Here is a 21,334-nt window from a genome sequence, read left to right on the forward strand (position 1 = left end):
TAGGCCTAATGATGATAAGCAGGCGGTTATCAAACTGAATTACCAAGATGTCTATTTATCAAATTTGATATTTCTTAATAAGAAAGAGAGCTCAGGAAAAACAGGGGGAAAGAATGCTTTAGCTAGGGCTAGTATGGTTATCTCCCCAGCTAGCTCTCACTTGATATAGCGTTAGCTCTCTGTTTTAGCTGTCTAGTTGTCTTTCTGTGGCAGAGCTGTGGTTTAGTTTTATGCAGTTTTATCCAGATCCTGGTCTGAACTCAATTTTGACCAAATATGTATTTAACATTAATGTTGGGCAATATAGTTTACTATGTTCAACATCTCATGCTTGCATGTTAACATTTGCTAATTAGCACTAAACACAGTTGGAGCTGAGAAATGTGGGAATGCCATTACTTTTGCTGGTATTTGCTTATAAATCAAAGTATTGGACAAATTAACATTTTGACCTGATTGTGGCGCAGTGCGGCCAAACATGCTCACATCAGCATGCTAACATCCTCACAATGATAATGCTAACATGCTGATGTCTAGCAAGTATTATGTTAGCATGTTCACCATCTTAGTTTAGCGTGTTAGCATGCTAACATTTGCCAATTATCACTAAATATAGTACAGCTGAGGATGATGGGAATGTCATTAGTTTAGCAGGTATTTGGTCATGAAATATTGGACAAATACATTTTTTTTTACCTGATGATGGTGCTAGAGGAGAAACCAGGGTATCACCAAATTTATTACAATAAATCCTATGTGAAACATGAAGGTGTGTTCCAAATTTCATGGTAATCCATCCTATAACATTTCACTCAAAACCATAAATATGAACCGAATGGTGGTGCTAGAGGAAAAGTTATGGAATCACAAAAGTCATCAGGACTTATCCTCTGGGAACCATGACATTTAATGGCAATCCATCCAATAGTGAAGGTATTTCAGTCTAGACAGAGTGGAACCAATCAACCAACATCAACATCCCTTGAGCCACGATACTAGCATGGCTAATTATGTCTTTGTTACGTGCTACATTATGTCTATTATATATATATCTAAAATCTAATGATAGATAGATAGATAGATAGATAGATAGATAGATAGATAGATAGATATCAGCCATTTTCCCATTTTGTCTTTATTTGAATAACAAAATGGACATCCTACACAGAACACCAAATGCAAGTTAACAATACAAAATCTACAAAATGATAGCGACAGTTTTTTTTGTTCGATAGGTAACAACTGTACAGTATAAATGGATACAATACTGAGTTTTTTCTTTTATTTAATTCATCTATATTTGGCACTTGACCACAAGATGTTGAAGTGAAATGTGGGACTGAAGTACCTGATCACCTACTTGAAATGTGCAGAAGCCCAGAGAATTTACAACTGTTTTTTTCCCCCCAAAGTCATCATTCATGTGCCTGTGAAGACTACTGTATCTCATGGTGTTTTCAGACCAGCAGGGACAGGCAGGTGTAAACTAAACAGAATTGAAGCAGTAAAGAGCTATCAGTAAATCCTGCAAAAACACAGTAAGGCTTGGTGGATGCTGCCATTACTCGCTACCAACGTCAGTGCTTCGTTCTGTTAGTTAAGTGTCTGTTACTGTGTGTCATAATCATAAAAATATTTGTAATCTCCATCGTCACAGTAGCAATCAAACTGTCTTACAATTACAGTTGTATTTGAAATTTGGTGTAGATGAGGAACAAAGTGCACATTCAAGTGATGTAAAGTCACATTTGCACAAAAACTTTTCAGATGTTACTGTTACACCATTAGTAGGCTGTTTACACACTGTTTACGCTCAGTACAGGAAAAACTTAATGACTGCCAATGTTTACTCGCTTCTTGGTAAATATGTCAGTCTCTCAATGTAGCAGTGGATATGCAAAGCTGAATGCATAGCAATATGTGTGGTCCTCTCCTTTTTAACCTCTCTAGCATAAATATGAGTGAATATACTGTACAACTTTCTTTCATATCATATTCGTCAAGTAAAAGAAAAGAAAATGTTTATCATCACATTCCAATAATTTATACGTCAAAATTTTTAAGTGAATTTCTTCCATTGCAGCAAATCGCCACAATGTTATCACAGAGTAAAAGAATATATAAGTACATACTATATATTCATATAACATCTAACTTTTTTTTGTTGTTGATGATACTTGTTGAACAAAAGTTGAATAAAGAGAATCACAGCTCGGTTTATATGCATATGTCAAGTTCATGTATTCATCAGTAAAATTAATGTGTGTGTTTAAGTGTGTGTGTAGATTCGTGTGCATGTGTGTGGACACAGAACTTGGCATAAAAAGTCACTTTCAAATGAACAGATGGTTGTCATCTGTAGTCAAAATATTCCCCTTCATTTAGAAATCTGAGTCAGTCTTGGTTTGATGTAACATTCCTCCAAAATATACATCTAAAAAAAAAAAAAAAAAAACACAAACATCTTTCATCCTTTCTAAAATTCTTCTATGGTTAAAAACAACATTTCCCAGATCTTCTGTCTATAAAAGCCATACTGTAAGCTGTGAACAGCTGTAGTCCCAGTCTCACATACTTCATTTAATCCAGTGTTAACATGGAGTTAGACTGCAATACTTTGTCCATCATCACACAACAACCCGAGTCAGTTAAAGAGAACAAAATGAGCACAGTTTCCTTTTAAATAAGGAAGAATGCTTTTAAAAACAACAAATAAAAGAATAAAAAGAAACAGCGAACTTGGATTCAGCTCAATGTACCTCACAAATCTCTTGGATTATCCCCATTCTCAGACTGAGATAGCACAGCTTTGATTCAGTGTTTAACAAGTCTTTGAAGGGATTTCAGTTTTTTGGGTTATATTTGTACCGTGTTGTCTGTAGCTTTTGACCAGGCATAGAGGCACATGTACAGTATGTGCATGTGGGCATTTATATATGCATCTGGCTTTGGTATTTGTAGTATGTACAGTCGCATGTTGGCTGTGTGTGCGTGTGCGTGTGTGCCTCTAGAGCTCAAGTGATGTGAACAATGTCAGGTGAGTCAGCTGGGAGAGATTTTGAAAATGTGTTAAATTAATAAAACTGTGATGGGAAAAGTCCAGTTTTCTACTGCCCAGCACTGCTGGGATCGCACTGAAGCAGCCGGACAATGGAGGGATCGTTCTTCGCTCCCTCAACAAACTCCTCAAGGGACAGTTTACCTGAGAGAGAGAGAGAGAGAGAGAGAGAGAGAGACAGATTAGAGCTTATTGGTTAATTGTCTTGTTTATTTGTTGCAGCAGATCTAAGCTGATCAAAAATAGATCAAATGACAAAGAGGAGACATCTTCCCCGAGGTGATGTGGCAGTTATTTTAGCAGGTCTTTTAAATAGTATTCTTAGCAGTACTTTTTTTTTTTTTTTAATAAGTGAAGGCGTTATAACATTTAATGTAACGTTATCCACAGAGACCAGAGGCAAACTGGGCTGGTTCGAGGCACTGATTCTGTGTCAGTCTAACCTGGCAACACTGAATCTGATTAAGCTGATCGAAAACTGTAGAACCATGGGTCAGTTTTCATAGAACAGATCAATTTTTTAATTACATTCAGTTATATAGGATATAAAGAAATGACTGTTTCAACAGAAAACACTGCAGCAGAGTGAAAGGCCCTCTGAGGAATGCTTACCATCTCGATTTGTGTCCATCTGCCTGAAGATCTTGTCTGTGCGTTTCTCAGGTGTGGACTCATCCTCAGGCATCTTCATCACAGAGGAAACCATCTTGTAAATAGCCTGAAGACAGAGAGAACAGAGGGGGAGAAATTAATGACAGAAATTTTAGTATGGACTCTTACTAGAACTGGCAAATTAGAGCTTTTGTGTTTCTGACTGCATTTGTAGAAACAGTTGTTTTGGTGAGTTAAGTCACTTAAATAACACTGTCTCCTAAAGTAACCTCATTTCACTTTGTAAAAGTGGGTGTAATAGATTTCAAACAGTAGATAGACAGTAAAAAAACTTTTACAGTTTCACTGAGCCACATATAATACTAGTTTAAAGTCTGATCACATTTCTTATCAGTTACTCTGGCCAGAAGCACGACTGCAAGGTTGTATCAAGCAAAGTTGCATCAGCTGGATTGTTGCAAAGTGCAGGGGGGGGGGCAGTGAAATATATATACGACTCATCAATCAACTTATCTCTTCTGGGAGGAAGAGAGATAAAGGATTACTTTCATTTATGTTTAGCTTTGGGGCCTGATTTGACTGCACAGAAACAAACAGGAAGTATTCATGTCTAAAAGACGTAGTTCAGGTTTTTAAATAAATGATAAATCAAGAAAAGCAAATGTGTTTGCCTGACTGTTCAGGTTTTCTGAGAGCAGGAGCTGTTAGTATTTATTAATATTGCTGCAACCTGTCACGCCTGCACCATGATTCCTCACGGTCTTCATTTGTCTCCTTTCATTCCTACAATCTTTCTATTTGACACTTTAACCTTAGAATGTGTGAAATATTCCTCAAAGACGAAGAGTTTGTTGAATCATCTATCCAAACAGCAATGCATCAGAGCAGCTGTGAACATCTGCCTCCATCACACACGCATCACCCAGATAGTGATCAGGGCTGCAGGTATCAATTATTTTCATAATAGTTAGTTAGTTAGTTAGTTAGTTAGTTAGTTAGTTAGTTAGTTAGTGTATTGATTTTTTTTAATTAATTGATCAATCGCTTAATCTATAAAATGAATGAAGTCTGACCAGCAGCTACAAAATCTAAAGTATTTAATTAAATATAATGATAAGCGAAGGGGTATCTGCAAATGTTTGGCATTTATAGTAGATAAATGAGCAGTTAATTATAATAAATACAATTTCTGTTGATAAACTAATTAATTTTAAGTAATTAGTAATTGGCATTAATAGGGAAAGCATGAGTATGGTTTTTATTGGGGGGGCAGATACAATCATGATTATCTTAAGGCCATGTTGTTAGTTATTATTATTATTATTATTATTATTATTATTATTATTTTGCTAATTTGACAGCTGTATTGAGGATGATGAAAATGTCACAGAAATGTAAAGTCAACAATCAGCAAAATATTTGCAGTAAAAATAATATTGCACTACAGCTGAAACAATTAGTAGATTAAATCAATTGACGGAAAATTAATCAATTAATCATTAAGTAATTTACCAAGCAAAAATGTTACAGCTTCTTGCATTTGAGGATTTTGCTTTTGCTTTTTATATACTGTATATTGAATATATTTGGGTTTTGGACTATTAGTCAGACAAAACAAGAAATTTGAAGACGTCACCTTGGATTCTGGGTAATTGTGATGGACATTTTTTACTAACCCCCTAAAATCAAGCAAAGTTTTTCCCCTTTTTTTACAGGGAAATATAGGTGTAGTACACCGGTATTTGTGGTTTTAGTTGCTCACAAACACATTGAGCGGAAAGTTTAGAGTTTTCCAAGTGAATCAAAGTAATCAAAAGACATCGAGGCCTTGATCACCGTGTCAGACAGACCCCTGGAGTGAGTTCAATCCAGTCAGCTACAGCTAGAGTATGTGAGTTAACTGTAATTACTGCCAACGATCGGTACATCGGTATCCGCGTTCATGCTTGACTTCAGTGTTCTTGCCTGTGCAGTTGCTGTTGCTGCTTTGACATACAGTATGTAAATAACAATTAGATAGAAATGATCCTGGCCATTCAAATTAATGCAAAAGCCACGAATGTTGTGCAGCATTTAGTATGACATTATCTGACTGACTTCCAGCATCCCTGCTGCTTTTGGATATTTTACAGACAATGAAAAAACAATAAATATATGAATCGATAATGATATTAATCATTAGATGTAGCACTATTGTGGACTGGTGGATATTTTGCGAATGTATAAAAGGCATCCCTACACATAAACAAACCCACAAAAAAAAAAAAAAAACTCACTTTTACACACTAAAAACAAGGAACACTGACTTGGAGAATGGGATTACACATTCTTTAGCACTCTGCTCAATTTGGCACGATGATCTGTGATGTAACAACATGTGTAAGGGATTGCTGGTGTGTGTGATGAGTGTGTCTGAAGCTCTGACAGAAGTCTGAAGCATTTATCCAATAAGATGAGATCCTGTGTGAGACTGTTTGTTGTAAAGGGGGGGTTGCGACTTCCCAGAACCGCGCAGTTGCTTTTGGATGCAGTGCTGAGTCAATATGAGGATCAGAGGAGGGCTGCTCCCTTCTAGAAACACACCACAGCCAAGTCTTATTTAGAGATGTCTGAGGGCCTGAGAGGAACTGCTGGTTTCTAAAATTATACAGCGGCTGGTTTTCTTGCTGTGGGCAGTCATATGGTGCAGAACACAGAAGCAGAAGGATATATGATGTAGCAGCTGGTGTGGATGGCTGAGCAAAATGTTGCTTCACTGCAGGAGTACTTTTAGGATCAGGCAATATGCCGTTACCATGAAGGCATGCAATGGCCACTGAAAGATTGAGGGCTATATAAAACTAGAGAAGCAGAACGCCTGAATGGCCGAGAGAACAAAGGATAGAGGGAATTAAAGATAGAACCAAAACAGACACAGACCAAAAACAAAACACTCCAGACCATAACAGTAAACCCACCGTTACAATCTCCAGCATCTCTGCCTTGCTAATGTATCCGTTCCCGTCCAGGTCGTACATACTGAACGCCCACTTCAGCTTCTGGTCCAGTCGGCCACGTGAGGTCACACTCAGGGCAATGATGAACTCCCTGAAGTCTATAGTCCCATCTCCATTGGCGTCAAATGTGCGGAAGACGTGTTCGGCGAACTTGGAGGCGTCTCCGTAAGGGAAGAAGTTGGCATAGATCTTCTTGAACTCCTCCATGGAGAGCGCGCCGCTGGGGCAGTCCCGCAAGAAGCCCTTGTACCACTCGGTGATCTCGTGCTCGGTGAAGTCCGTGTTCTCCATCAGGTCCTGCATGACATCGGGACGGAGCTTGCTGTTCTGTTTGCCCATGGTCGCTGCTTCTGTAGAGGCTGTGTGTGATGTGAGAGCAGCGGCGAATTAGACTGCTGACAGTGAGGAGGAAAGAGAGAGACAGAAAAAGGTTGTTAGAAATAATCTTAAATGACCATGAGCCTTTTTGATACAATCAAGGGAGGGAAGACAGGGAGGAAGGACAGTGATGGAAAAACTTACTGTCCTAATGCACTTTTACACATTAATTAGTTGCTTCTTTTGCTTTTCTTAAAATACAAATAATAAATCCACTCATGAGACAAAAAAATACAGTTTAAACCTGCAATAACTGACCACTTGGGGGGCAGTGGAACAAGCTGTCAACACAACACATCATCTATCGTCAATGTTCACTCTCCTTTCAGCTCTGTTTTTTGTCTCTACCAGCCCCTGATGGAAATATCTGCCTCTTAAACTGCTAAAAACGAGGTTGATGAGAGAAGTGACTAAACCAAAAAACACATTAAAAGTTGCGGGCTGGAAAACCAGAAGAGTGAGCTGAGAGACGCTAAAACGCACCACGGAGCTGCAGAGGTGGATGAGAATCCTCTGAGGGTTTGTCACTATGAGCGACCCCTTTCACTTTACACAGTCATTTGATCCATTGTTAATATAAAAATAGTTTTGATTGATTAGAGCAGAGTTAAGACCCTTTTTGTTTAACCAAAAACAGAAGTCTCGCTCTGAAATATCGTGAGAGGTGAGTTGTTGCACGCAGATGACAGTGGAAACGTGAGTCACTATCACTAAATTTGTAGTTTTTGCTTTCATTTTGTCTTTTTAAAAAGGTGATAATTTAGTTGACAGTTCGGTGTAAGCTTCAAGATTCTTTTTATCTAACCGCAGTTATCTTTTTAATTATGTTTGTTGCTGTTTCATGACAAAATGCTAATAAACGTTATCATAAAAGCAGTACACTAGATAAAAAGAAAAGCAGGGAGATAAAGTGGAGTATGTGGTCACATACACAGCCAAGTTCAGTCTCCCATGCACCTGCAACACGAGACCACCAAATGTTTTCATGGTGCACAACACCCACACTTACAATGTGGCACACACGCTGTTGATAACACCAAACGCATGCCAATATGTCTGTGCATGCATCACTGCAGAAACACCTTCCATTTCCTGCAGGAACTATGATGCTGATGCCTCGACACACACATACACACCCTCTGTATTAATAGTAGTAGTAGTAGTAGTAGTAGTAGTAGTAGTAGTAGTAGTAGTAGAAGAAGAGATAGTTTATTGGCCTATTTTGAGTTTTGATGAGGCTTTTGAAATAAAACCTGCAGAAAAAGACAGACTTTATAGTAGTAAACCTTGAGTCCAAATTGTGTTGTTTTGTGCTTTCCAAGCGTATAATGAAAACACAGCTGAGTGAGCCTACATGCATACTAGTCACCGAGCTGATCCAACCTGGTGCATCTGACAAAAACCACACTCCTCTGTAATGAATGAGTAGTTGCAGAAAGCAAACACAGAGCCTTAACACTCAACAGAGGATGCGGTTCATCATCTAACCCTGCAGCTAAAGTGCATAGCATCTCCACCTGTCAGACCGCTAGCTGCTGCTGAGCTCTACAGGTTAAAGACAAGAGAGAAGCTGTTCTAAGCTTAGCTGAGGATAATGACGGTCAGGTCAGGCCAAAGCAAATTACTGTACAGATAGCATGTTCAGGAAAGGAAGTAAAGATCTGTCTGTGTTTCCACCCAATGTTTGCAGCCTCTCTTTCTTTGTTTAAAAAGCTAATATATGAAAAGGGAGAGTTCATAAAGCAAAAGAAAACAAACATATATGTTATCACCTTATGAGAACCACCAACTAAATTTACCCTAAGCCCTTGTGTAAAGCATTTCAGGATCAATTATCTATTTACTGACCCTTACAACACTCGCACAGGAACACCCTTAAATTTGTCTAACCAACGTCACTGTAAGCAAATGTAGACTTTTTAAGATCCCATTTGATTTGTCTAATGTTCGCTCTTTCAGCTGATACATTAATTAATCAAGACTGATTGAGCTGCCTTCATGTTTACTTTCCTGGAAAATGGGTGCTTCAGCGGGAATATGCTCTTCTTGCCAATAACAATGAACTTAGCGTTAATGAAAAGTGCTGCTACAGTGACAAACTCAACAGGAAACACTTACAACAAAGCAGAGCAAACCAACATGCAACAAATACATGGACAAGACTACTCGACACTAATTAATTTAGCAATTATACCATTTTACGTGAAACTGTGTGAATAGTTAGATTTGTGAGGAAGTGGTTTCCGTTTGAATTAAATACTCTGCATTTTCATTAGTTTTGTTAACTGCTAATGCAAGGACACAGTCTTTGTCTCCCCTTATTTCACTCTCACATGTTCCATAAACAGCCAGCTATAATCCTTTAATTAACTCAAGAGTAAACAACGGGCTCTAGCAATGTGACAGCCACCTCTAACGAGTTCCCTGCTGTTACCTATAGTTTACTTCAATGCCAGGCTGAATGCTGGAGCAATGTGACAAGGAGATTAACACCTGTTTTCACGCTCATCACTCCTGGAACACAAAACAGCAGCAGCTAGTCAGCGGGGGTCAAATATACAGACTGGAAGTGTGTCTGCCTTTAGATTAGACAGAACGAAACAGCCTAGACCTGAGAGGGGCAACATGGGGACTGTTTACAATACATCATTAAAACCTAAGGTATCAGCTAATAATACGTTATTGCAGACATATGCAGACATAATAAACTGATGCAGGGACACCATGCATACATTTTAAAGCTGCAAACGATAAACCAAATGGATTAGTCAATCGAATAACAATTTATCTGCAACTATTTTGATAACAGATTAATCGCTTAAGCCATTTTTCAAGCAAAAATGATAAACATTTGACAGTTCTAGGTTCTCAAATGTGAGAATTTCCTGCTTTTCTTGGTCTTTCATTATAGTAAATTAAATAATTCTGTGTTTGGGACAGTTAGTTGGACAAAACCAGACATTTAATGATGTCACCTTGTGCTCTAGGATATAGTGATGTGCATTTTTCACTGTTTTCTGATGTTTAATAGACGAAAAGATTAATTGAGAAAACAAGACATTAATCACTAATCACAAAATAATTGTTAATTGCAGCCTGATAAATTTACCGTTGAAATATTGCCAACATCCATGAAGGCCTTCAACCAACATGAAGGCCCATGAACACACCCATGGTACACCCACACAAGTGTTTTCAATTATTTTACCTGACTAGACCTCCTCTGGGACTGTGTCAGTGTGTGCAGAAAGTGCTTAATAGGTCTTTTTCACAGCAGACATTTTGACTTGTCAAAAAGAACAGGTCTAAAAAAAATAATATTAATTGTGGCTTTGTTCCATTGAAGTGTCCCAGTAAGCCATTCCAGTGAGCCAGCATGCACAATACCAGAACCCTGGCCCTGAAGCACCTAAATGGACTGCATCGTTATTATATTATTTACACCTGTGCTTTTCCCACAGTGACATGTCAAAATGTCTGCTGTAAAACAAAGTTTAGGTGTAGGTGTGTAGGACCGTCTGCTGCTGCTGATGATGATGACAGAATGCTAACGTTACTGCTTAATGCAAAATTTGATTGTATCGGTATAAGGTCTCCATCTACGTAGATGAATCCATCAAAATTTATGCAAAACTAGTGGGCGCCAATGTGAAACCAAAAAATATAAATTTCTCCCTTTTGGTTTCTGCTTTTTTCTCAAAGGAGAACACAGGACAAGTGATTTACAGAGCAGATATGTATGCTGTAGCAGACCAAAAAAATGCTGTTTGATTTCAGTTCAATGTTACACAACTCTTCTGCAGTAGACCATGCTTTATTGACTAAACATTTTCAACTATCTTGCTTTCATCAGGGTGGTGTAAGAGGTCGTTTCCGGCCATGGATCCGCATGTGACTTCACCGTAGAAACTAAGTACATACCAAACATAACCATCGTTTTTCCACTTACTCTGTGTGCGTGTGTTACCAAAGTTGGAAACTTTCCTCACCTCCATAAATAAATCATGTCTGATGTGTAACTATCAAGTCACACCAGTCTTGTACAGAGTGTCTCAGCACTCAAAGCCAGTTCAGTCAATTTACCCTCAACACACACACAGAGTAGACTCCGTCATTCAGCTAATCAACCAGTTGTCCTGAATACCTCCATTCATTTCATTCATAAACTCATTCGTTGTCTGATGCAGTGACAGCAGCCGCCATCACACTGTGCAATCAGCATTTTAATTGCTTAAAGGGATAGTTCGGGTTTTTTGAAATGGGGTTGTGTGAGGTACTTATTGATAGTCAGTGTATTACCTACAGTAGATGGAGGTCAGCGTGCAGTTCAAGCGGTTTATTGATGAGACAACAAATACAAGAAAATAAAAATGAGTGATTATGACAGCAACAAAGAAATGCCGCTCACTGTGGAGACAAGAGGATACCCTTTATGAACCGGAGCATACAGAAGAAGAACTTCTGGAGATGGAGACTGAACGGGCTGAAAGAGAGAGAGAGACAGGAAACATCTGTGGAATCTAGAGGCCGAGCTGAAGGCAGAGAGAGAGCCCAAGCTACCTGGTGGTGCAGATGTATAAACTGTGAGCCCACGGACCCGGAGAGCTACTGCTGCCATGAATGGGACTTGGTTACAATACAACTTGAGGATGTTTCTGAATCCGAAGATGCCAGCGCCTCACACACAGTCTGCATCACCAACCATCCAGAGTTACTTGCCTTATTGACTGCTGGTGTCTTGCGGACCTTCAATTTTCCCAAAGATAAATTGTAAAAAAAAAAAACGTCCCAGACCAGAAGGGCCTAATGACAGTTTGTCTTCAAAGAAAATTTTTGTTCTCACTACATTTTATTTACAGCCATTAGTATACTGTGGTATTCAGTGTGGTCTTACCTTATGGATGGGTACAGCAGTGCTCTTCAGCATTTGTCTATGTGGCCGTGATTGAACATAATCCTCTTCGTACCAGAGGAGTGTTGATGTCTATATTCAGTGCAACTAGGAAGGCCAATATCATACAAGGGAAAAAAGTGAAATACATATGGTGTCCTAGACACTTGTTTGTTAGAACAGCCTGGAAAAACACAAACACGCAGCATCTTTGAAATATTTAGAAAAGTTTGATTGTAGTGTCAAACTGCAGTGTTTGACTGCGCGCTGACCCCCATCTACTGTAGGTAATAAACTGACTATCGATAAGTACTTCATACAACCCCACTTCAAAAAACCCAATCTATCCCTTTAATGGATTGTTAAGCATTTCCATGATTATTGAGGCAACGTTGTCATGACGACTGAAAGCACGATCATGTTGTTTTTGGCAGCGAGTGGGCAAAAAAACCCCAAAACAAATCACTATGCTTAATGCCTTTGATTCACAATAGCATTTAATTACACTTTCTACACAGACTGGCAGCTTGTTTAATTGTTTGCTTTTAGCTGCAGCCCTAATCACACAGACTCCTTTCAGCCAGACTTTTACACATTAATGTTGAGGAACAGAGCCGACTAAAATGCTTCTCCCCATTCCTCTAAATGAGGGAGGGAAGGTTAATTAGTGTTTTACAACAACAGCAACAACGTGACATGAGTTACATGATATATTTAGTCAAAACACGTTGGACATGTGTTTGTATAGTAAAGATTATTTTCATTATCGATCTGATGATGATTTTATCTGATTAATTGATTGTTTAAGTTCCCAGAGCACAAGATAACACTTTCAAATCTAAAGATATTAAATTTACAATGACTTAACACAAAGAAAAGAAGCAAATCCTCATATTTTAAAAAGAACTAGTGTATGACATTTTTGCTTGATAAATTACTTAAACCAAAATAGTTGTCAGTTAGTTTTATGTCTATTGACTAAACGATAACTATAAATTTCAGTGCCACTTTAAACTCCATATTAACAATAATAACAAAACAAATGAATTGACATAACACAAGAACACTTTACATACAGAAAACAAGCACAAATCTACATTGATTAACTGTATTACTATCTAAAAATTAGTTAATTATGATACATTTTAACTCACAGCTGTGTAAGACTCAGCATCCCCAAAAAAATTGTGTTTCCTTACTTTCTACTTGTCTTTGTAAGTACTGTTACAGAACTGAAAGGATTAGTCAATCAATCTATTAGCTGACTGCCAGAAAATTAATCACACTGGATGCTCTGTAATTACTACAAGCCAAGTATTTTACTTATTTAAAAAACGTTTTGATACACACGTCTGGGTGTAGTTTCTGTGTGGAGTTTGCTAGTTACTCCCTGTGGGTTTTAGTTTCCTCCCACAGTCCACAGACATGCAGGTGAGGTAAATTTTCATTGTTGATAAGTCTTTTCAATAACTGGAGGCCTGTTACACAACACTTCACTTTACTTTAACCTCCCCTATTTAGCGTCTATAAGCAGTGCAGTATATAAACATTTAATATATGGTTTATAACACACTATAATGTAGTTGTGAGCAGATAAGGATATTTTTAAGTGTTTATTAACGTATAGAATTTGTCAACAGCTATAACTTCTCCTATGAAGACAGTTTATTATTACAACTGTGTTTTACTATATTGTCATTCATTATTTGAGTTATAGTTGTTGAAAAATACATTAATAAACACTTATACATTAAGTACTTACAACTACAGTGTGTAATAAACCATTTATTAAATGTTTATGTACTGCTTGTAAATGCTAAATGGGGGGTTAAAATAAAGTGTAAAAACGTAAGTTGTTTTGTGTCTGCTAAATGAATGTAATGTGACGTCTAATGCTATCACTGCAACCCATCCTTCTCTCTCGTGGCTGAAGGTTTCTGCGTATTTTAAAAGACCAAAATGATGCGATGAGAGCTCAGACCTCCACTGAACATCCTCTCAACTAGCGACCATAAGTACTCGGCTAATTCTGGCTCTCAGAGATCACTGCCTACAATTAACCGTTAAAACTCTTACCTGCTGCTGCTGGCACACCTTTGATGGCACTGTTATATAAGTGAGGCTTTGACAAGCAGACAGGTCACATGTTTGAGACATGTTTCTACCTCGACCATCTCCTCGGGTCAAGACAAGCAAATAAGCACCAGGCCTGAGATAGAGTCTGTGTCCTCAGCCTGCACAGGTATTAGCCAGCAGAGAACAGGCTGTTGTTTTCAGTTTCTTATGACACTGACAGAAGCTTATAGAGGCAAATATCTTCTTATACAACAACTACTGAAAGCCACACATCAAAAAACATCTTGTTTTCATTTCCGTGAAATATAAATGGTATCCGATCGAAGACAATTGCAATAAAGCAAGCAGAGCTGGGTATTGGTGGATATTTTGTCGATACCTTAGTTTGGGTGAATATGAACATGTTTCAACCTTTTTTTTTTCATTCTACAAAATATGTAAGACTGCAACAAACACATTATTGATTCATCTGCAGATTATTTTCTTGATATATTGCATGGTCTATAGCATGACAGAAAATAGTAAGAATTTTTCTCCAACCAAACAGTCCAAAAACCAAAAGACATTCAATTTACTACCATATATTTAAAAAAAAAGAAAAAAGCAGCAAATCTTCACATCTGAGCTGGAACCAGTGAATGCTGAAAAAATCATTAGTCAGTTAACAAAATAGTTGCAGATTTATTTTCTGTTTACCGAACAAATAATTTCTGATATTTGTTAAAAACGAATGTTAAACAAAGACAAAAGCATTAAAGCAAGCATTCGGGACTAGGTAACGTTTAAAAATAAACATGTTCTAACCCTTTTTCAATTAACATACAAAACTGCTCAAATGTGCCTAAATAAAATAAATTTGTTTGAAATGTTTCCTGGTTTAAATTGGTAAGTATTTGAAATAAAGCTGAAACTATTAGTTAGTCAACTGACAGAGAATTTCTCTGGAAACTATCTAAACAAGTGATTATTCACTGAAGCCATTTTACCATAAACTGGTTCGAGCTTCAAAAACGTGAATAGTTTCTTATTTTCTTAATCTTCTATGAGAGTAAAATGAATCTAGTTGTGTTTTGGACTGTTGAAAAACAGGTCAGTCAACTTGGACTCCGGGAAATTGTGATGAAATTTTATGGACTAAATAGCCTAATTAATTAATTAATTAATTAACCAAGAACACAATTGAGCAGATTAAGTGCTCATGAAAATAATCGTTAGTTGCATGTAAACAAGCCTCAGAATCTGACCAAGTATTTGATACCAACTCTCAGTACTTGACACTTTGATATTCAATGCTACAGCCACATTTCAGTCAGTACTCAAAAAATAATGAGGTTTGATACCCAGCCTTGCTTTGAAGATAAATAATTTTTACTTCATTACTACAGATATGAAAGAAGAGAAGATAAAATCCCACACAACTGTATAACCAATAGTTTTGCACTTTTAACAAAATTCTGCAGTGCAGCAGCTGAACGGGTTGACTCATTCTTGCTGCTTGAATCAAAGGTCCTCCACACAGCATTCATCCTAGAACATCTTGTTGCCCACTTACGTAACAGGCAGAAGTCTCCATTTATGTCCTGCAGGTAAATCTTAACCCAAGAGTCCCACAGATAATCCAAGAACAGAGAGAGCAAGAGAGAGCAAGAGAGAGCAAGAGAGAGCGGGGGTCACGACAGAGACCCAGAGTGAATGAAAGAGACCAAATCACAGATAGCAAGTTTATGAATTATCCATTTATAATGCAATATGATACATCTGTGACCAGGCTGCAGAGCTTAGGGCATTCATTCTCTACTTAACAGGCAAGCAATTATCTGCAATCTGATATTCACACACAGGTGAAAATTTGATAATTATGTTTGTATGTCATCTCAGCTGTGATAAAATATTAAAAACTCATCTCAGATTAGACAGGTTCAGTCAAGGACAAATTGGATTGCAGCTCAAGTCAAAGTTGAATGTGACTTTGATTTCAGGCTACACCACACACTGACACGTCATTTTGAGGATAGCAACATTCATAACCACTCTCTTTCTGTTCTGCTATTTAAGCGCATAACTTATCAATAAGGGACAGTAGCTGGCTGGCCTCCAGTGTTACTGCAAACTTGTTTCATATCCTTTCAGTTCCTTTCAAAGCATTTAAATCCTCACTGGGATGGGCTGAACTTGGTGCATGAAAATGTACCGTCAAACCAAACAGTAAGTTAAGTACAGTGCCAGATGACAAAAACTGACATGGTAGCAAACTTTGTACTAACACTAATGAGATCCAACAGCATATCAAAGACTCAACCCAAGACCATCATCCACTGCTGTTTGTGAGCAAATGAAAGCTCCACCTACAGTATGTTGAACATCAGCACATCAAAGTCACGTCAGAACCAAGTGAAACTAGCCTTTAGTGTTGTAGGCAGCTGCAAACAGAAAGCTTGTACAGTATGTGTTAGAAAAACAGCTCTGTAAAAACTGAAACAAATTAATAGAATAAGAAAAGAAAAGGGTTAGCTATCAGTCTGTATGAACTAAGAGGTTGTTGGTTTCTCACTTGTGGCATTTTGAATGAAATTTTACAAGATCTAAAAATGATGACCTGCAGCTCTCAACATCTCGACATACCATACACATCTATTTAAAATCATCTTTAAATGTCTTCTGGCTACAGCCCATTTGCAATCACATGTCTGATCAGCAGCTCATTTCAACCCATCAAACGCTGCTGCAGCATGGCGTAGCTTTGGGAGCACCTCGTGCTCACGTTACAAGTATCGTGACGAGCGCAGTTCAGTGTAGCGTGCTTTAGTGGCTCCTTGAATATCTGACTGCAACTCTATCTCCTGTGTTATTTAGTGTAAGGTCAGAACTGGTCTGCTGTTGGTCCCAACCTGTACCAGAGTCTGGGGAGACTAACATCTTCAGCAGAAGGTTTGTTCTGTTGACGGTCAGGAAAACGAGAATCCTGGGCCATCAGTAAAAGAAGGTTATAGTAATTTACAACTGCAACTAAGTCTAAAAGTATTAGTAAGGCTTCAGTAAGATTCAAGTAAAAATGAGACTCAAAGTTCAGTGGAATCTGAATAGTGGTAAATGCTTCAACACAACTGGCACTCAAATATCGGTATAATTGACAAGGTTTTGTTTTTAAAATGTTTCCTTGAAAATATCTTAAACCATTTCTTAACTTGTTACTCAAAACCCCATCCATCCATCCTGCCTTTGAGAAACCTGAGGCAGCCACTTCATCATAATGCAGCACACATGAGCTCCCCATTGTCAGCCGGAGAGCTTTGTGTGTCAAGGCGCTGCAGAAAACCACAATCATGACAGAGAAGCCATTATGAGGGAGGGAATGAGAACAAGATAAAAAAAGTGTCACTGACAACAGCTGCAAGAAGGCAGGCAGAGCTGCAAAACAGACTCCAGATTGGACAAACACACACACGTGCCACCACTCACACACTCGCAGCAAATTGTCACTGATTGCATGAGGAGGGTGCTGTTTACTTTGCACTGAATATCTAAAAGTGCTCCTCTTTGAAACAGCCTGTTGTAAAGACAAAGGCTGCAGAGATGGAAATGTCAATCTGTCCAATGACTACAACTCCCACCCCTCTCTGCCAGTGATATCTGCTGCCCAGCATGTGTGAAAGGCAGCTTTCTATCCAAAATATTATCTGTGACAGGCCAGAATCTCTTTCTTTCGGTCTCATCCTTTATCTCGCCATTCGAAGCTCCTTCTCCCTTGAGTTTAATCTTCCACTCATCCTTGCTTTCTCCCAATCACTCTCCCCGTCCGCTTCCTCTAAAAAGGTCTAATTCAATTCTAAAAGAGCACCGACTGCTGCCCAGACGAGCATAACTACAGAGGATGCTGCCAATGTGGTCAGTTTGGCCCAAAACAAACCCGCAAGACACCCACACAGACGAAAATAGAGCATCTGTTCAATTTTAGCGTACATTTGTAAGAGTTCAGCATCTTGAAATGTTTGGAGGGATGCTTTTGACACCAAGGGGGCTATTATCTCGACTCCACCCTCGTGTCAGCACCTCAAATGGTCTTTAAATTTTCTTGCTATGTTGTGTTGGCTGCCTGAAGTGAGAGCAGGAGCTGGACAGCAAATTTCACTTCAATTTTGGACAAATTTCCTAAAAACATTTGGAAGCCACAGAGCTTCAAAGATAGCAAAAGCTAGATCTCATTTCAGAGTTTAGTGTTTTCTCTGTGAGAGTGAACTTCTTTCCTCTCATTTCCTGCATCTACATTTTTCATTTGATCCAAATGAACTTAAGCTTCTCACTGTTACATTTATTTTTCTCCTTCTGTGTCCACTCATGTCTTTTCACATCCTCACCCAGTCTTCGTGAATACTTCACAGAGGAAATTCAGCCATGACAAGTTCTTGTTTACATGCCACATCAAAACCAAACCAATGGCATTCAATTACCACAAACCACCAGCCAAAAAAAGTAAATTTGCACAGGGCAAAGTGAGGCCTCTTAATTCTACAAGCCACTTTGACAGGCAGCAATCTTGTTTTCTGTCTGTTTAAAAGGTGGGGTGTGCGATTCTGGAGAAATCCAATACCATGACAAATACCATAATATAGCACAAACAATAACATAGCAAGTAATATAACTAACGTTAGCTAGGTTGTGGATTAGCAGACTGTCCCTACAGTTGCTGCTGCGAAGCTAACAGCCAGAGAGGACGAGACGGTTTCCCAGAGCCAGCACAGCAGCTCCAGACAGCGATACTCACAACTCTCCTGCTGCTATAGCTAACATCACAACAACAGCATATCTTGGCAAACTAGAAAATAAGCTTAATGTCCATGGGCAAGTCATTTAACATTACCTGACAAACAAATCATGGCTGGAACAGTGTTGTGCTGCTCTGTCCAAGCCACTTTGTTTATTTCCCATTTACAGAGCCAGAGCTGTGTACAAACACCAGAGTTTTTTTTCAGCGCACACACAAAACAGACAGCTAGCGGACTGTGAGGAGATAGTCGCTGAATTTGACAAAGAGACGTGTATTGGATTAGAATCACATACCCCACCTTTAATCCTCAGTCCTACTTTAGCTGCTTGATTGTTTGGTGGATACCTGAAACCAATATGGTCCACTGATAAAACAATTCAATGTATGGTTGCAACTAATGACTATATTCATTATTGATTAATTTGTCAATTATTTCTTTGTTTAATTATTTAGTCTAAGTAAAGCAATAAACCATCCTATTGAGAAGCTGGAACAAGTGAATGTTTTTACTGAATTATGATATACAATCAAAATTGTTGTCCCTACATTTTCTGTTGATGGACTAATCAATTGGTCGACTAATTGCTTCACTTGTTTTATGTTATATGTAAATTGAATATGTTTGGATTTGGGACTGTGGTCATATAAAACAAGCAGTCTGAAGACCTCACCTTGGGCTCGGGGAAATAGCGATGGACTTTTTCACCCATTTTTTAGACTAAACAATAGATTTATCTAAAAGAAATGAAAGTCAGATTGACTGGAGATAATTAAATAAACTGTTGTTTTATGCTCTAGTCACATGTCACATTAAATATGATCTGTTGTTGTAGCACATGCAATCTGAAGACCTCAACTTGGGCTCAAGGAAATACTGCAATAGAATGGTTATTTTTTTACTATTTTTTTTTTTTTTTACTATTGACAGATTAACTGATAATGACAATAACTTTTAGTTACAGCCCTAAAAACAAGGAAAAGCTATAAATCCTCCCATTTAAGAGGCTGGAACCTGCAAACGTTTGACATTTTTGCTTGAAAATTACTTTAATGTTTAGTAGATTATCAAAATCATTGACGATTCATTTTCTGTCAACTATTTGATCTTTTCATCATCATCATCATTCATCAACTCACTTGTCAAGGTAAAGCAGCACCAGTCCAATAATGCTACCTCCTCTCTCCTGCTTTAATCCACTGACTGACTGATGTGTATTTGCTGAAATTAGATACCCTGCCTCACTCAGCCTTGTATGGTGGCAGGACTCCTTTTTCACTTCCTGTCCTCACTCATGCTACAATTAAATATAACTGTGTAAAGGCAACAAGCACCTCTCCGGCTGCTCTGATGGTTCTTTTAGGGATAGAAGAAGCAGCCTCATCCGATTAGAAACCTAGGTAAAGCTTTATCCGCTGCAATGCTGCTGCACTGCAAAGTTAAGGAAGAAAATGTGTAAATACTTTTATTCCAGTTATATTAAACAGACGAATAAGAGGGTTACCAAGAGTTTCTAGGTGTAAGGTAACTCCTTCAATCTGTAAACTCTCACCTGAGCTGGAAGCAAAAAAAAAAAAAAAAAAAAACAAAGTAACAGGAAGCGGACAAACTACGAGGGAGGGACCGACACAACACTGGCGACAACTTACCTCGCTTTTAAGTTGCTGTGGAGGTCCTGTTAAAAGTCTCTCTAATAGTCCATTACCTCGCGTCACCGGTGCGAACGCTATAATTGTTCAGAGACAACAGCGGGGCAAGGTTGCAGGAGCCACACAGGAGCTGGAGTTTCCCGGCTGCTCTCAGTCCAAACTCTGCCAGTCTTTTTCCTGAGCCGCTGCACAGACTCTGCTGAGCCCCGCAGCCTCTCATCGTGACGTCAAGACTGCGCGTCACGTGGTGCGGCGGCGACGGCCAATGGGAAGCCGCGTTGTCCTGGCAACAAGCACCCGGCACCTGGACGGTGATTAGCAGGTAAACGTTTATGCAGAAGTTAGCGGTTTTCTGACTAATAAATTCATGAAAACATGGATATAATATGAACATAAGTACTAGTAGTTCTGAGTGGCAGTGTAGTAAATTTGGCGTGCTTTAAAATAGTTTCTAAATATCTCAGGAATATGTTGTGGTACATACCAGCTACATTAGGCTGCTGCACATAAAATACATTATATAAAGCTTTCCTATTTCTATTTATTGTAAACGTGCCTGTATTTATTTTATATATCTTCATAGCTTTAATTTAATTTTGATTTATGGTTTACATCTACTAATTTGTATATTTAATTTGCTCTGTTTTTGATCCTTATTGTGCCCTGAGGATCAATAAAGTGTTATCTTATCTTTTTCTTATTTGTATAATATTTTATATTTTACAAAAATAATCTTAACTTCAAGTGCACTAGCTTTTTCCTCACTGTCTTCCTCAGAAAATAGCGTTTACTTGTAGCTATATTTTTGGTAATAAGAATTTATCAGGTTAGAGGTTGTAACATTTGTTGCTTATAGGAAAAAAAAACATTAAAGCAGCATTTCAAATATTTCAAAAGCTTAAATTAGAGTA

At 38.2% G+C, this 21,334-nt stretch overlaps 1 protein-coding gene across 5 annotated transcripts; it reads right to left on the reverse strand.

Moving 5' to 3' along the window:
• Positions 1-1,117: 1,117 nt before the first annotated feature.
• LOC122864122 (neurocalcin-delta B) lies at positions 1,118-20,700 on the reverse strand. Of its 5 annotated transcripts, none has more exons than XM_044171237.1 (5): positions 20,424-20,695; positions 11,939-12,043; positions 6,628-7,058; positions 3,671-3,776; positions 1,118-3,202 (listed from the first exon to the last, which is right to left on the reverse strand). In XM_044171237.1, exons 3-5 carry the CDS (start codon positions 7,003-7,005, stop codon positions 3,108-3,110), a joined length of 579 nt encoding a protein of 192 aa, XP_044027172.1. In that variant the 5' UTR covers positions 7,006-7,058; positions 11,939-12,043; positions 20,424-20,695; the 3' UTR covers positions 1,118-3,107. The 5 variants fall into 5 exon arrangements, with proteins under 5 accessions (XP_044027172.1, XP_044027173.1, XP_044027174.1 ...); XM_044171238.1 differs by lacking the exon at positions 20,424-20,695 and adding an exon at positions 19,914-20,309; XM_044171239.1 differs by lacking the exon at positions 11,939-12,043 and having other exon boundaries at positions 6,628-7,025; positions 20,424-20,700.
• Between the last annotated feature and the right edge of the window lie 634 nt (positions 20,701-21,334).

Source organism: Siniperca chuatsi, linkage group LG17 (assembly GCF_020085105.1).
Source record: "Siniperca chuatsi isolate FFG_IHB_CAS linkage group LG17, ASM2008510v1, whole genome shotgun sequence".
In the NCBI taxonomy this organism is placed as follows: Eukaryota; Metazoa; Chordata; class Actinopteri; order Centrarchiformes; family Sinipercidae; genus Siniperca; species Siniperca chuatsi.

What these genes read in the sequence shown, in the direction of transcription:
- LOC122864122 (XM_044171239.1), bottom strand. Translation starts at nt 7,005, where the DNA reads ATGGGCAAACAGAACAGCAAGCTCCGTCCCGATGTCATGCAGGACCTG. An exon ending in AGATGCTGGAGATTGTAACG is followed by an intron (nt 3,777 to 6,627) that starts GTGGGTTTACTG and finishes CTCTGTCTTCAG; the next exon opens with GCTATTTACAAGATGGTTTC. An exon ending in GATGGACACAAATCGAGATG is followed by an intron (nt 3,203 to 3,670) that starts GTAAGCATTCCT and finishes TCTCTCTCTCAG; the next exon opens with GTAAACTGTCCCTTGAGGAG.